This window comes from Papio anubis, chromosome 1, assembly GCF_008728515.1.
Source record: "Papio anubis isolate 15944 chromosome 1, Panubis1.0, whole genome shotgun sequence".
Lineage (NCBI taxonomy): Eukaryota > Metazoa > Chordata > Mammalia > Primates > Cercopithecidae > Papio > Papio anubis.
Window position 1 is genome coordinate 11250095 of NC_044976.1, and position 17289 is coordinate 11267383.

At 43.0% G+C, this 17289-nt stretch overlaps 1 protein-coding gene across 7 annotated transcripts in view; it reads left to right on the forward strand.

The window, feature by feature from the left end:
* Nucleotides 1-17289, forward strand: part of VPS13D (vacuolar protein sorting 13 homolog D) — a 284215-nt gene that overhangs the window by 155236 nt on the left and 111690 nt on the right. For all 7 annotated transcript variants that reach the window (XM_031664499.1, XM_031664502.1, XM_031664496.1 and 4 more), the window contains 3 exons: nucleotides 1417-1596; nucleotides 3684-3797; nucleotides 4609-4758. In XM_031664499.1, coding sequence (XP_031520359.1) covers nucleotides 1417-1596; nucleotides 3684-3797; nucleotides 4609-4758 — 444 coding nt within the window. The remainder of the gene's footprint in view (nucleotides 1-1416; nucleotides 1597-3683; nucleotides 3798-4608; nucleotides 4759-17289) is intronic.

The following is a 17289-nucleotide window of genomic DNA, read 5'->3' on the forward strand; positions in this document are numbered from 1 at the left end:
CCGTACTTCTATAATTGAATCCCTGTGGACGAACTGTAACCTAGCGTAATCGGCAGGCAAGATTGAAATCCTAACTTAGGAGTATGTGCCTGTAACAATAGCTGAGCCTTGGCCAGTCACAGCAGCGATACTTCCACTACTCATAGACAGCTGAGTGTTCAGACTGTGCTCAAATAAGGCAAAGGCCAACCTGTAACTAATCCAGCTGTTTACTTCCAATTTCTGTACATCACTTCCCTTTCTTTGTCTATAAATTTGTTCTGACCACGAGGCATCCCTGGAGTCTCTCTGAATCTGCTGTGATTCTGGAGGCTGCCTGATTTGCAAATTGTTCATTGCTCAATTAAACTCCTTTAAATTTAATTTGGCTGAAGTTTTCCTTCCTTCCTTCCCTTCCTTCCTTCCTTCCTTCCTTCCTTCCTTCCTTCCTTCCTTCCTTCCCTCTTTCCTTCCCTCCCTCCCTCCCTCCTTCCCTCCCTCCCTCCCTCCCTCCCTCCTTCCCTCCCCGCTTCCCTCCTTCCTTCTCCCCTTCCCTCCTTCCCTCCCCGCTTGCCTTCCCACTTCCCTCCCTTTCTTGACGGACTCTTGCTCTGTTGCCCAGGCTGGAGTGCAGTGGCACAATCTTGGCTCACTGCAACCTCCACCTCCCGGGTTCAAGCGATTCTCCTGCCTCAGCCTCCTGAGTAGCTGGGATTATGCCTGGCTAATTTTTGTATTTTTAGTAGAGATAGGGTTTCACCACGTTGACCATGCTGGTCTCAAACTCCTGACCTCAGGCGATCCACCCGCCTCGGCCTCCCAAAGTGCTGGGATTACAGGCTGAGTCACCTCTCCTGGCTTGAAGTTTTTCTTTTAACAGCCTGAATAACTGGGTATCAGGTGACATTCTCAACTCTGTATTCCATTCTAGAAGAAACACCGTCTTTTGAGTATTTGGTTTGGTTGTCCAACCACAGGCCTGTTTGGGGAGGTTTTCAACTCGAGAATTTTCCTCTTACTGGAAAGCTGAATGAGTATAATAATTATTTTCTATTTTCAGAATATTTCAGATTTTTAAGCAAACCCTAGTAGGAATACTCAAAGAAACAGCTAGTTTGACTACTTTTTTAGAAGTTTATTTTAATGACAAGAAGTTAGTATCAGTAAAAGGCAGAATTAAACTGATCTACTATGCATGAAATTATCTCTTATTCGTAATTACCCAAATTTATGAGCATAACTTTTAATCTTACTCAAGTAATCCTACTGTTTTTCATCATCTGCAAAGCTGAACAAATAGTAAAGTCTTCGTTGCACATTGATCATGACCCTCCAGAGGAGAATGTAAATTTAGGAACTTGTTTGAAATGATGTGTTAAATTGTCAAAGTCAGTGCCTCTGTCTTTTCTCACATGTCTCTACTCCACTGTCTTTTAGACCAAAGGAGGACTTTCTGGTTTGTTTGATGGAGCTGAAGTTGTTCTTGGTCCTGACACTTCCATGGAGCTTTTGGGGCCAGTTCCACCTGAACAACAATTTATTAATCAAAAAATGAGACCTGGTTCTGGAATGTTATCCATCAGAGTCATCCCAGATGGACCAACTAGAGCACTCCAGGTGATAATTTGTCATAAGAGTGGATGCGAAACTCTGTACTTCCCCCACCCCCAATGGTTACTCATTTAACAAATACGTATTGAACTTGTTTATGCTAGATATGAGGATATGGTCTCTTCATCTGTAAAATGGGGATAGGATCTACCTCACAAAGTTGTTATAAGAACTAAAGTACAAGAAAAAAATAAGTAGAAAGTATAAGCAAAGTATCAATGAAATGTGTGGTAATCTAAAAAACCATAAGATTTAAACAAGATAATGTTAACAACAGTGCATATTAATAGTGTCGTTAATCATTAGTAACACAATATCTTAATAACTAACAACAAGAAGATAACAACAATCCTTAATCATATAATTAAAATGTTGTGGTAATGAGAGTAGGAATGGAGGGTGTATGGAAAGGATTTGTATTCCCAGATTTGGAGGATGGGGAGCTTCTTAAGAGAAGTAATACTTAAGCTGAGACCTAGAGGTTAACTGAAAGGAATTAGCCAAATAGAAAGGTACAGGTGGAGGGGCTGTGCCTTCAGTAATGAGTGTGTTCATCAACAGGTATTTATTGAGCAGCTACTTGAGCCAGCATAGGTCTAGGTACTGAACTATTTACCAGTGAATGGACAAAACTCCCTGCCTTCTTGGAGCTTACATTCTAGTGGGGATGGGCGATCATTGACCAATAAACATAGGAAGTAAATGACATACTGTTTGGGAAGTTGACTAGTGAAGGCCCACAGGTAGCAGAGTGATCCTCAGCCCAAGTGGCACACAGAATGTGGTAAGAAAGAAGCCTGGAGATAGAAGCAGGGGTCAGATCAGAAAAGGTCAGAGATACATACTAAAGAATTTGTGGTTTTTCTAAGGCAACAAGGAGTCAGGGAATGGCATGATTAGAAAATCGTTTTAGATCACTTCCTCTGGCTGCAAGGTAGAGAACCAGAGTGGGGCAAGACTGGAGATAGAGAAAGTCCAGGTAGGAGGCTCTTGCAGTAACGTCAATGAAAGGTTATGGGGGCCTGAACTGGAAGAAGTGGCAGGGGTCGACATGAGGAGGCTGGAGAGAAATGGATAGAAATGAGAGCTTACTTAGGAGTAGAGTCAGGCAGATTTCATGACTGAATGTGGGAATGAGGGAGAGGAAGGAGTCAGTAATGGCCTCCAAGGTTCTGATTTGGGCAACTCACAGGATGATAATCCAGATCGCTAAGGGATGAACATGGAGCAGACTTGCAAAGGAAGGGAGGAGTTAGGTTTTGAACTTGTTAAGGTGACTGTATGAGATCTATGTGAAGATGTCCATGAGTCATTGTAACTACGGCTCTGAAACCCAGGGGAGAGATCTGTGAAGGGGATAAGGGTTTATCAGGTCATAGCGTAATCAGAACAAAGGAAAAAAAAGATGTTGAAATATAACAATGAGCTCTCTGAGATAGCGCATCACAATTCACAATACCACTTTTTATTTATTTATTTATTTAGCTGTGTCACTCTCTTTTGCCTAGGCTGGAGAGCAATGGCAAAATCATAGCTCACTAAAGCCTTGAACTCCTGGGCTCAGGTGATCCTCCCGCCTCAGCCTCCCAAGTAGCTGGAACTACAAGTGCATGCCACCATGCTTAGCTAATTACTTTTCATTTTTTGTGGAGATAGGGTCTTGCTATGTTGCCCAGGCTGGTCTTGAACTTCTGGGATCAAGCGATCTTCCCACCTTAGCCTTGCAAGTAGCTTGGACTACAGGTGTGCGCCACTGTGCCCACTCACAACACCACTTTATAAAGCAATCTTAAGGCAAAAATGAATGCAGTGATCCTGAGGTTTGCATATTTTGACGTGAGTTGTAATTTGGGATCATCTGCAGATATCTAACCCCACTACGTGAGGCTGTCAAGATGTATAGCTTGAGTTTACCATGCAGACTTAAAACCAAGTTTGCTTCTTTATTACACAGATCTTGCCTTTGGAAACCATTCACTTCCATATGAATCTTGATTATATAATGACTTTTGACCCACACGATTGTCCTGGGTTACAATAGTTTCAATAAGGAAGAGTGAATCATCTTCATGTCGTGTTTTATTTGACTTCAGATAACAGATTTCTGCCAACGGAAAAGCAACCGTTCATATGAAGTGGGTGAACTTCCTGTCACCGAACAAGAGCTGCAGAAATTAAAGAATCCAGATACAGAGCAAGAATTGGAAGTAAGGTCTAAATATTGTAAATTTATTTCTTTGATCATCAGTTTTTTAGAATTTTGCTTGGTGGTAGTTTAGACCTTCCATTTTCTTTCTATCCTGTATGATTCTAAATATGAGTTATGCTTCACAGTGTTTACTGTTTATCGGTGAATGTGTGAATGTGTTATGTAAATGACAACAAAGTTTATGTGGAATCAGAATGTAACAAGCATTGCTAAACTATTATTACAATAAAGGAAGCTAAACTGTTTGAATTTCAGTGAGATTTAAGACAAACAATTTTTTGTTTTTTGCTTCGGCCATCTCTGACATCTTCCTTTTGTTTTCTATGTTTGGGATTGGAGAGTGACAAGTTTGAAAAGGAAGATGAGATGAACATGAAAAAGTATATTTATTTGATGTTTATTCAGTGATTTTTGAAAAAATCAAATGCCTCTGTGTAAAACGCTGTGTTGGATGTTATGGAAGTGTAGTGGATAACAAATTAGGAGCTTTCATACCAAATAAGGTGAAAGATTCCCAAATAGTTAGATTTCTATAATGAAATGCAGAATGTCATTGGTCCTTTGATAGGGGTATCATCATATACTCTGGAGTTCTCATTGGAGTAAAGGGTATGCCTAGAAAGCAAGGCTTCCAGTGAGATGATGGCATTTGAGCCATCCAGGTAAATAATAGAACTCCCCTAAGTAGTTTTTATCTGCTGAGAGGAAGGGAGTAGACGAATGTAAAATGCTTTATTTTCTTATACTCTCCTGGATACTAAGAGCTGTGTTTTAAATAATCAAGGTGCCGTATTTTGGTTTCCTTTCAGGTGCTTGTGAGGTTAGAAGGTGGAATTGGGTTGTCCTTAATTAATAAAGTCCCAGAAGAACTGGTCTTTGCAAGTCTTACAGGAATCAGTGTGCACTATACACAGCTGGCAACTAGCCACATGCTTGAACTCAGCATACAGGATGTCCAGGTAAGGGGGAAGTTCCAGAGCTGTTAGTCACCTTGTTTTCATGCTGACCACCCAACCAGATCTAATGTTTGATGTTCTAAGAACTTTAATGTTTTGGAGGAAATATCTTGTGGCCTTCAAAAAATCATTCTATGAAATAGTTGTTTCTACCTACATTCGTCTCATTAATTTTTCTACATACAGCAGAATTCCACATATATTAGAGGTAACTTGGTCAAGGTGGCATGGAGGAAGGTGACCCATGGTTCACCAGCTTGCCAGTAGAAAAACCGACAGGAAGTCATCTAACCATCATTTGGAGGAATTGAGGTCCGTCCTAGGGAGAACAAACTGAAGAACTGGTCTTTGCTTTCAGTCAAGATGGAGTAGCAGGAACTAAATTTACCCTCCCACCTGAAACAGCCCCAGAATCCAGATAAATAAGAAGATAACAGTATTGAGACACTGGACATCAGACAGTGAAGGATAGTGCTCTGAGAGGTGGGAAACGAAAGAGCTGAGCCCCGTGATTGCCCTTTCTTACCAATTTGAGAAAGTTTCCAGGGAGGGGAGACCAAGCAAGTACCCAGCACAGTGGAGAAGTTGAAAAAACAGAGCTGAGAGTCTAGAGAGACCAAGGTATCTATAGTTATAGGATGGTACACTTGGGCATAGAGATCTGCACCGAAAAACTCTGAAGATCTATAGAGGGTCCCTCTTGAGTATTTAGCAGAGTATTAGTCAGTGATGTATGTGAGGAAACTACCCATTTGAAAGGATCAGAGGGAACAGTGCCTGCTGCCCACACAGGGCTAGGAATAGTGCTTGTGCCCACCAACTGGACTGGAAAAACTAAGAATTTATGAGACACTGGGAAGAGTCTCAGGAAGGCCTTGCCTTCATGATTAGCCCTAAACTCAGCACTGCTCTAGACCTGCCTAAGAAATCATGAAAGGAAGATCTGAAAGAATCAACCTCTTCCCAAGTAAAGTAACCATATCCTTGAATAAAGCTCAAGAAGATTTACTGGAATACAACAATGTAGCACCCAACTAGGTAAAATTCACAATATCTGATATCCTATCAAAAATTACCAGGTGTGCAAAGGACTAGGAAAACTTTCTATATAATGAGGAGACTAATTGGTCAAAACTGATCCACAACTGGCACAGATGTTAGAATTTTTGCAGGACATTAAAAATGTTAATATAACTGTCTTCTCTCTGTTCAAAAGGTAAGTAGCGATATGGAAGACATAAACTAAAGCTTGTAGAGATTAAAATGTAATGAAAACTACGCTGGATGGAATATAGCACACAACTGTGAAAGAAACTATACCAAGGCACCTCATAATCAAATTACTCAAAACCAGTGTTAAAGCAAAGGAACAAGAAAAAAAGACGTGTTATGTGCAAAGGAATAAAGATAAGAATGACAACAGATTTCTTGTTGGGAACAGTGGGAGAGGGAAGACAATGAGTAACATCTTTAAAGTACTGAAAGGTATCAGCAGACCCATGCTACAAAAACTGTAGAAGAACATCATCAGGCAGAAGGAAAAAAAATAGTATCAGGTGAAAGTCTGTTCTACACGAAGTAATGAATACCAGAAATGATAACTATCTGGGTAAATATATAAGATTATCTTCTTCTCATTTAAAGTAAGAGTGAGATTCTTAACAATAGCATAAAGGCTGAAGGGGAGAAATGGAAGTCTGTTACTGTAATCTTATACATGATGTGGTATGATATCACTTGAATGTAGACTTATAAAGATAAACAGCACAAAACTCTTAAAGCAACCACCAAAATAACAAAGAGTTATAACTAATAATTCAACAAAGGAGATAAAATGAAATTAGGCCAGGCGAGGTGGCTATGCCTGTAATCGCAGCACTTTGGGAAGCTGAGGCGGGTGGATCACTTGAGGGCAGGAGTTTGGGACCAGCCTGGCCAACATGGTGAAACCCCATCTCTACTAAAAATACAAAATTAGCCAGATGTGGCAGCATGCACTTGTAATCCCAGTTACTCGGGAGGCTGAGGCAGGAGAATTGCTTGAACCTAGGAGGTGGAGGTTGCATTGAGCCAAGATTGTGCCACTGCACTCCAGCGTAGGTGACAGATGGAGACTGCGTCTCAGGAAAAATAATAATAATAATAAATAATCCAAGAGAAGGCAGAAAACAGAAAGCAGGGAACGGAATAGATGGGACAAATAAAAAATAAAATGCAAGATGGTAGACTCAAACCTAATGGTATCAATTAACTAAATTTAAATGTTGTAAACACCATAATCAAAAGGCAGAGATTATCAAATTGTATAAAAAAGCATGAACCAATTATATGTTGTCTACAAGAAACACACATTAAGGATAAAGACACAAATAGGTTAAAAGGAGAGAAGATGGAAAAAGATATACCATGTTGACACTTGTCATAGGAAGTGGGAATGACTAGATTAACATCAGACGGAATAGATTTCAAAGCAAAGAATATTACCGGTGTAGTCTTTGAGGGACAGAACTAAAAGGAGATATATATATATATATATTTATATTTATATTTATATTTATATTTATATTTATATTTATATTTATATATGTTTGTTAAGTGTTAACGTACACGATCACAAGTTCCCACAATAGGCTGTCTGCAAGGTGAGGAGCAAGGAGAGCCAGTCCGAGTCCCAAAGCTGAAGAACTTGCAGTCTGTTGTTCGAGGGCAGAAAGCATCCAGCATGGGAGAACGATGTAGGCTGGGAGGCTAGGCCCATCTCACGTGTTTCTGCCTGCTTTATATTTGCTGGCAGCTGATTAGATTGCACCTACCAGTTTAAGGGTGGATCTGCCTTTCCCAACCCACTGACTCAAATGTTAATCTTTTTTGGCAACACCCTCACAGACCCACCCAGGATCAATACTTTGTATCCTTCAGTCCAATCAAGTTGACACTCAGTATTAACCATCACAAGTCCACCCCTTGTCAGCTGCTGAGATCATACATAATCTTCAAATAAAGACAATAATAAGGTCATAATGACACCTAACATAATGCAGCTGTCCTTCATACAGCTGGAAACACCCCAATCCCCAACCCAAATACTATTACATAAAGTTAACGATGCTTGAATGCTGATATGAAGTCAATAAATCTTATGTCATGTGATGAAGGAGAAAGGAAATAAAATGAAGACTTTTTTTTAGTACAGGTGTATACATGCACAAACATGTTTTTAACAAAAGAAGGAGGAAATACTCATGACAATTGCAGTCCTTGTTTCTGCAGTTGGACATGTGGTCATAGCTGGTATTGATGACTACCTTCTTCTACTACCCATTCTGTCTTCCCTTTACCTTCAGCAAGCACTACAGCAGGTCATGGTTTTGTGGGGTTTTTTGCTGGTGGAGTGACCCAAACCTTCATTCCTGAGGGGTCTGGACCATTCGTAGTCCTGCCTGGATTGGGCTTTGTAGTTTCCCATTGCCTTAATCACAGGGCATGGTAATACTAAGAGATGCCCTAATGGATCTCCTGTATTCCATGAATAACCTTCCTTACCTCCACTGTGGAGTAGTAGACTGATTTCATCTTGATAGTCCGGGTCAGTCACCCCAGCCAACACTGTAACTCCCTTCTTAGCCTCTTGACTTAAAGTTAGGAGAAACCCAGAGTGTCCAGGTAGCACTCTTAACTTCCAGTATAATGGAATCGTTATTGTGTCTCCTGGTGGCAGTGTTCCTCCCTCTGGAACTAAGACTTCTAGGCCAGCAGAACATAATGTTGCAGGAACAGGAAGCAAAAATTTTGCTAGTGGATTATTAGGGGTGATGGTGAATGGTGCCGCTTCCACTTCCAGCCCTTGATTCCTGGACCTGTGAATCCTGGCCATGGGAGAAACAGTACCATATATTGGATGCTGATTCAGAGCATACTTAGCTTTCTGGAGAGCTTTGCCCCAGCTGTTGTCATCTAGTTGGCGTTGTAATTGTGATTTCAAAAGGCCGTCTCACCATTCTGTCAATCCAGCTGCTTCAGGATGATGAGGAACATGGTAAGACCAGTGAATTCCATGAGCATGAGCCCACTGCCACACTTCTTTAGCCAAAAAGTGAGTGCCTTGGTCAGAGGCAATGCTGTATGGAATACCATGATGGTGGATAAGGCATTCCGTGAGTCCACAGATGGTAGTCTTAGCAGAAGCATCGCATGCAGGATAGGCAAACCTGTATCTGGAGTAGGCGTCTATTCCAGTGAGGACAAACTCTGCCCTTTCCATGATGGGAGAGGTACAATATAATCAACCTGCCACCAGGTAGCTGGCTGATGACCCAGAAGAATGGTGCCATATCGAGGGCACCGTGTTGGTCTCGACTGCTGGCAAATTGGGCATTCAGCACTGGCCGTAGACAGGTCAGCCTTGGTGAGTGGAAGTCCATGTTGCTGAGCCCATGCATAACCTCCATCCCTGCCACCATGGCTACTTTGTTCATGGTCCCATTGGGTGATGGCAGGAGTGACTGGGGAAAGAGGCCAAGTGGTGTCCACAGAACAGGTCATCCTATCCACTTGGTTGTTAAAATCCTCCTCTGCTGAAGTCACCCACTGGTGAGCACTCACATGGGATACAAATATCTTCAGTTTTTGACCACTCAGAGAGGTCCATCCACATACCTCTTCCCCAAATTTGTTTGTCACTAGTTTTCTAATCATGCTTCTTCTAAGTCCCTGACGATCCATCCAGCCAAACCATTGGCTACAGCCCATGAATCAGTATATAATCACACATCTGGCCATTTCTCCTTCCATGCAAAGTGTGTAACAAGGTGCATTGCTCGAAGTTCTGCTCACTGGGAAGATTTCCCTTCACTGCTGTCCTTCAGGGATGTCCTAGAAAGGGGCTTTAGTGCTGCAGCTGTCCATTTTCACATGGTGCCTGCATATCATGCAGAACTATCTGTGAACCAGACCCTAGTCTTCTCTTCCTCTGTCAACTGGTAATAGGGAACTCCCCATGAGGCCATTGGTGCAGGCTGGGGGAGAGAAGGCAGGGTGGCAGGAGTGGAGACCATCGGCATTTGAGCCACTTCCTCATGTAACTTACTTGTGCCTTTAGGACCTGCTCGAGTCCGGTCACATATATACCACTTCCATTTGATGATGGAATGCTGCACTGCGCAACCCACTTTATGGCTAGACGGGTGGGTCAGAAAGCACCCAGTTCATGATAGGCAGTTCAGGTCGCATGGTGACTTGATGACCCATAGTCAAGTGTTCATTTTCCATCAAAGCCCAGTAACAGGCCAAGAGCCGTCTCTCAGAAGGAGAGTAGTTATCTGCAGAAGGTGGCAGGGCCTTCCTCCAAAATCCTAGAGGCCTTTGCTGTGATTTACCTATGGAGGCCTGCCAGAGCTCCAAACAGCATCCCTATCTGCCACTGACACCTCAAGCACCATTGGATCTGCTGGGTCATATGGCCCAGATGGCAGAGCAGCTTGCACAGAAGCCTGGTCCTGTTGCAGCGTCTTCTCCCGTTCTGGACTCCACTCAAAACTGGCAGCCTTTCAGGTCACTTAATAAATGGGCCGGAGTAATACACCCAAATGAGGAATGTGTTGCCTCCAATATCCAAATAGGCCCACTAGGCATTGTACCTCTTTCTTGGTTGTAGGAGGGGCCAAACGCAGCAACTCCTTTAACTTAGAAGGTATGTCTTGGCAGGCCACACACCACTGGATCCCTAGAAATTTTGCTGAGGTAGAAGGTCCCTGAATTTTAGTCGGATATATTTCCCATCCTCTGGCACGCAAGTGTCTCACCAATAAGTCCAGTGTGTTTGCTACTTCTTGCTCAGTGGATCCAGTCTGCATAATGTCTTCAATGTAATGGACCAGTGTGATATTTTGTGGAAGCAAAAGGCTATCAAGGTCTCTCCAAATAAGATTATGACACAAAGCCGGAGAGTTGATATACCCCTGCGGTAGGACAGTAAAGGGATATTGCTGGTCTTGCCAGCTGAAGGCAGGTTGCTTCTGGTAGGCCTTGTGTACAGGAATGGAGAAAAAGGCATTTGCCAAGTCAATGGCTGCATACCAGGTACCAGGAGGTGTGTGAATTTGCTCAAGCAGTGAAACCCCACATCTGGTACAGCAGCTGCAATTGGAGTCACCATTTGGTTAAGCTTACGATAATCCACGGTCATTCTCCAAGATCCGTCTGTCTTCTGCATGGGCCAAATGGAAGAGTTGAACAAGGATGTGGTGGGAATCACCACCCCTGCATCTTTCAAGTCCTTGATAGTGGCACTAATCTCCACAATCCCTCCAGGGATATGATACTGTTTTTTGTTTATTTTTCTAGGTAGAGGCAGCTCTAAGAGCTTCCATTTGGCCTTTTCCACCGTAATAGCCCTCACCCTACCAGTCAGGGAGCCAGTGTGGGGGTTCTGCCAGCTGTTGAGTGTGTCTGTGCCAATTGTGCATTCTGGCACTAGGGACATGGCCACAGGATGAGTCTGGGGACCCACTGGACCCACTGTAAGTCAGTCCTGAGCTAAAACTCCATTAATTACTTGAGCTCCATAAGCCCCTCCTTTAACTGGAGGACCACAATGATGTTTTGGGTCCCCTGAAATCAATGTCAGCTCACAGCCAGTGTCCTGTAGTCCCCGAAATGTCTGATCCTTTCCCTTTCCCCAATGCACAGTTACCCTGGTAAAAGGCCAGTGGTCTCCTTGGGGAAGGATGGGAGAAAGATTCATCGCATAAATTGTCAGCAATGTAGTGGGGTCCTTCCTCAAGGGGATCCGGCCTCCCCTTCATTCAAGGGGTTCTGGGTCTGTAAACTGGCTCAAATCTAGAAATTGACTGAGGGGTCATGATTCTCTGTTTTTATAATTCAAACTAGTCTTTTGTCCATTCAGCCTAGAAGTTTTCTGCTTGTATAAATTAGGTAGGAATGCAGCAGGCCTCCTATCAGTTTCACTTCTAGGAACACCATGATTAATTAGCCAGTGCCAGAGCTCTACATGAGTCAGACTATTCTGATTGCCACTTTGCCTCTGCTGTGCATTATGGTAGCTATGCCCACCTTGCCTTTGACGATTGAGGGCTGCCACATAGCAACCTGCCACCTCGGGATCCAGTTATTCCCATTGTATTTAACTTTTGTAGTTAATGATTGCTGTTCCCACCGTTAGATCTGACATACGAGGAAAAGCAGTTACAGGTCTCTTCAAAGATGCAGGTACTGCCCTTACAAATCTGTTTTGCAAGGCATTGGTCAAGGGTATATCTTCTGGACCCTCCCAGCTGGGATGAGTAGGTCTAAAGTGGCTAATCCATTCCACCATCCCAGTCTCCCCAAGCCTTTGGATCCCTTCCTCTACGTTAAACCAAAGGAGATCACGCATTTCCAGCTCACTCACAGTGGGCCATCTTTTAATCCATATTTCAACTAACCAAGTAAATAAACTATTAGAACCTTTTTTTACCTCTCCAAGCTGTAAGATTAAAAGCAGAGTGCCTACTTAGTGGGCCCAGATCAATAAATTCAGCCTGATCCAACCCTGTGTTCCTTCCACTGTTATCCCATACCCTTAATATCCATTCCCTTACCTGTTCTCCAGCTTTCTGTCTATATAAATTAGAGAACTCAAACAGTTCTTTTCGAGCGTAGCACACCTCATGAGTCACACTCTCAACCTCACCTCTAGGGGCCCTCCAGGACTTTAGTTTAGTTATAGGTCTAGAAGCAAACAGGGGTGTTGGGGGTGGCTCCTGAGGAGAATCAACATTATTTTGCTTGACAGCTGTCAGGTCATCACTGTTGCCTCAGGCAGCATAGGATTTATCTCCTCAGACAAAGGTGGAAAGCTGATGACAGCGTGGGTCGAGGAGGGGATGTTGCCACTGCTGGGGATGAGGAAGCTCTTCCTTCTGGCAAAAAAGGCTCGTCAGAGTTTATAAACTCAGTTTCCCTGAGCTTCATCAAGGTCCTCCCACACATCCCCATTCCAAGTTACAGGGTCCCATTCTTATCCAATCAGTGCCCTCACTTTTAACAGTAGACACCTGGTGAGGCAGTGCGTGCATCTTTCGTTGCAGGTCAGTCACTTGCATGATAAGAGCTTGTGTCTGTTTTTCCACAATTTCAGCTCTTTCTCTGCAGGATATAAGACTCTTACTCAGGGCAATCTTAGGAGATTTGAGGCTCAGTAGCTGCTTCTGAAGCTGGGAGACAGAATCCCTGAGTTTATCATTTTCTTTCATCACTTTGTCCACTGAACTTAGGAGCAACCAACCAGCTTCATTATATTACTTGGTTTTCTACATATGGTCAAAAGTATTATGTATAGAGTCACTAAACTCCTTGCCTTTCTCGAGCAGTGAATCAGGAGTGTCAAATGCATTTATTTTGCATAATTCTCCAAACAGTTCATGCCAAGGACTATCAGTGTTCTCCATACTATTAGAAGTAGAGTCCTTAGCATTTTTGGGTCTAATCATATTAAACAGCCAACTCCAGAAACCCAAAAGCCAATGAAAGAACTCCATCCTTAATATTCTCTTTCTCTAGAACCACTCCTGGTACCAAAATCTGTATTAGTCAGGCTTCTCTAGAGGGATAGAACTAATAGGAGATATATGTTATTCTTAAAGATCTATACAACGAATAAGCCTCTAACCAGTCTGATGAGGAGAAAAAGAGAAGACACAGATTATTAATATCAGGAATGAGAGAGATGCCAGACAAGCCAAATACTGACAAGTCTGGGGATGGGACTCCTGGGGAAGCTGCATATTCCTTCTGGCTCCTGGAGTGTCTGCTAGGACTGCTTTGTTTTCAGTGTGACTGTAGGGCCGTTGGTTTTCAAGGCTACTGTGGAGCTGGGTGGGAGTAAAGAGACTAGGACAAATTAAAATGCCACACAGCTCGCTGTTCTTACTGAGTTTCAGCTTATTTTCTTGAATAAATGCTCCTTAGATTGTCGCAAGTTTTTTATTAACTTTCGGAGTTCTGAAAAAGTTGACTTTTACAATTTTTGGCAGAGTACTGTTACTGTGCTATCAAAACAACTTCTATCTCTTTGTGACATCATACTTGGAACGCTTTTCCTTTATAACCTGCATCAAAGTTTAAATGTGTTCAGGAAACTAGTTCCTGGTAGACATTCCAAAAGAAGAACCCAAAGCCCCAGACTGTGGTTCTTTTTCCCAAATGGACAAACTGCATTCTGACTGGGAATGTGCAATGTGTCTCCCATGACTGGGGCTCCTTCTCTCCCTTAACGTGTCATGCAGTTCCATCCAGACTGTCGAGGCCAGAGCCTCTTCTCAGAAGAAATTTTTCTTTTATTATATGTCACGAATAACAAAGAATTCGGGCTAATTGTATCCTATGTATTTGTGCACAGATAAAAGGTTAATATCTTGCAGCTATTTTTCTTTGTCCTCCTTTTTTTTTTGACCTTACAGAGATGATTCAAGGAACCATTTGCTGTTCATTAGTTTTACTAACTTTATTCTTTAGCTTAAAAAGTTGTTTATTTGGTTATTTATTTATTTATTTATTTTGAGACGGAGTCTCACTCTGTCACCCAGGCTGGAGTGGAGTGGTGCGATCTTGGCTTACTGCAACCTCCGCCTCCTGGGTTCAAGTGATCCTCCAGCTTCAGCCTCCTGAATAGATGGGATTACAGGTGCCCACCACCACACCCAGCAATTTTTGTAGTTTTTAGTAGAGACGGAGTTTCGCCACGTTGGCCAGGCTGGTCTCAAACTCCTGACCTCAGGTGATCTGCCCACCTTGGCCTTCCAGAGTGATGGGATTACAGGCGTGAACCACCACACCTGGCCAAAAAGTTGTTTTTTTCCTATAATACCTCTTTATGTGATGTATGCTGCAAATCAGAAAATAAGCAGGTTTGTATTTTACTGTGGTTACAGTGCAGCAAGAAGGAATTTTTAAAAATAGAAAATAGAGATCCTCTCCTTAGGGAGCATCCAATCTAATTGGGAGAATAAAACTAGCTAGAATTAGTAATTCTCAGTTATGACACCTTGTGTCAGATGTGTTTAGTGAAAGAACAAAGGAAAAGACAGTATGGTTGAGCCCTTTATTGCCATTTCATATATTGAGATAGGCAATGATTCGTTCATTTAATCCATTCTTACTGAGCGTCAAGTGTGTGCCCGACACTGTACTAGGTTCTGGAGATACGGCTATGACTTCAAAAATGCAGGCTTTGCTCTTCTTGAGCCAACAGCCTAGAGAGAGAGTCAGCCAGTAAATATGCAGGCAAGCAAGCAAATGAATAATGACATGCTGTGATAACTGCTGTAAAGAACAGCTACTTTAGATAAAGTCCTACTTTAGAAAAAGTGGCTCGGGAAGATCTTCCTGAGGAAATAAGAGCTGAACTGAAACTTGGAGGAATAGAATGAGCAAACCATAGAGATGGTCACTAGGAAAACCATTTCAGACAGTTCAGAGACCCCGAGGAAGGAAGGACTTGCCCACATTTTAGAAACAATGAGGAGACTCAGGTGAGGATGGTAGGGAACCTGAAAGAGTGGTGTGTGATGAAGTTGGAGAATTTGGTGCCAGTTCATGCAGGCCCTAGAGGCTGTGGTGAGAAGTCTGGTTTTATCCTAAGAGAAAGGCACACCACTGAAGAGTGTAAAGGAAGGAGGTGTATGACTCGATTTATATTTTATTGAAAGACCACTTTGGCTGCTATATAGAGAATACATTGTAGGAGGCAGGAATGGAAGTAGGAAAAAATACTCCAAGTCTTTTGCCCTTATCCCTGCCCTGAGAACCAACAGAAGGAAAGTCATTTCCGGTTGTACACAAATGTCTATGTGGAAATCCCTGCAATACAATGGAGAGGTCAGAGGGTTCCGTGGTGCCAGAAATCTCTGCGTTTGTATCCCACTTCTTCCACTTACAAGCTGTGCGAATGAGGGCAAGTAACATAACTTCTCTAAGCTTCTGTCTACTTCTTTGTAAAATGGGGAGGAATAATACCTAGCCTTTAGGGGATTAGGAAGTGATAAGATAGGGGTGTGTGGAAAGCACTCGCAAATGATCTCTTAGGGGCACCCAAAAAGATGATCTCTTTTTCTTCTTCCTGGTGGTGACCTTCGATGTGATACAGAACATGAAGATGGCTGCTTCCTGCAAGGAGCCTCCAGACATCCATGCACATCTGAGTGTGGCGAGTGTCCTCTGTGATGGCACTGATCAGGGCTGCGTAAATAGAGTCAACCCTAATGCCACTGTCATTCCTAAGAAGGGAGTTGACTTTAGCAGAGGGAGCTGTTCCCATTTGGTAGCCATTTGAGCTCCTGGTTCTCTAATGTAAATTGTCTTCAAGGAATTTGGAGCTCAAGAGAAGCATCCACAGCATAGTGTTTAGGAGTGCTGACCTTGGGGTCAGACAGACGTGGATTCAGGTTCGAGTTCTGCCACTGACCAGCACTGTGACCCTAAGCAAGGGCCTCTCTTCTCAGCTTCTTCATCTATAAAATAAGGACAGAGCTCATGAAGTTGTTGTAAGGACTGCAGCAAAACCCTTAGTTTAATTACCACCAGCATTACAGGTATGGTGTAACTTGAGATCATGCGTATGAAGTGTCTAGCATGGAGCTTTGCACATAGTATCACCTGTTTTATTTTTTTAATTAATTTTTTTTTTTCGTTAAGCAGGTCATGGACTTAAAAAATTACTTTTTTCAAATAGTTGATTTTTTTTTTTTTTTTTGAGACGGAGTCTCGCTCTGTTGCACAGGCTGGAGTGCAGAGGCGCAATCTCGGCTCATTGCAAGCTCTGCCTTCCAGGTTCACACCAGTCTCCTGCCTAAGCCTCCCGATTAGCTGGGACTACAGGTGCCCACCACCACGCCCAGCTAATTTTTTTGTATCTTTAGTAGAGATGAGGTTTCACCGTGTTAGCCAGGATGGTCTCAATCTCCTGATCTTGTGATCTGCCTGCCTCGGCCTCCCAAAGTGCTTTTTTTTTTTTTTTTTTTTTTGACACAGAGTCTCGCTCTGTCACCCAGGCTGGAGTGCAGTGATGTGATCTTGGCTCACTGCAACCTCTTTCTCCCGGGTTCAAGTGATTCTCCTGCCTCAGCCTCCTGAGTAGCTGGAGTTACAGACGCCTGCTACCATGCCTGGCTAATTTTTGTATTTTCAGTAGAGACAGGTTTTCACCATGTTGGTCAGGCTGGTCTCGAACTCCTGACCTCGTGATCTGCCTGCCTCAACCTCCAAAAGTGCTGGGATTTTTGATGTGAGCCACTGCGCCTGGCCAATAGCTGAGTTTTTAACCAGTGAATAAAAATTGTATATATTCGGCTGGGCATGGTGGCTCATGCCTGTAATCCCAGCACTTTGGGAGGCTGAGGCAAGCGATCACTTGAGGTCAGGAGTTCGAGACCAACCTGACCAACATGGAGAAACCCCATCTTTACTAAAAATATAAAATTAGCCAGGCATGGTGGTGCATGCCTATAATCCCAGCCACTCAAGAGGCTGAGGCAGGAG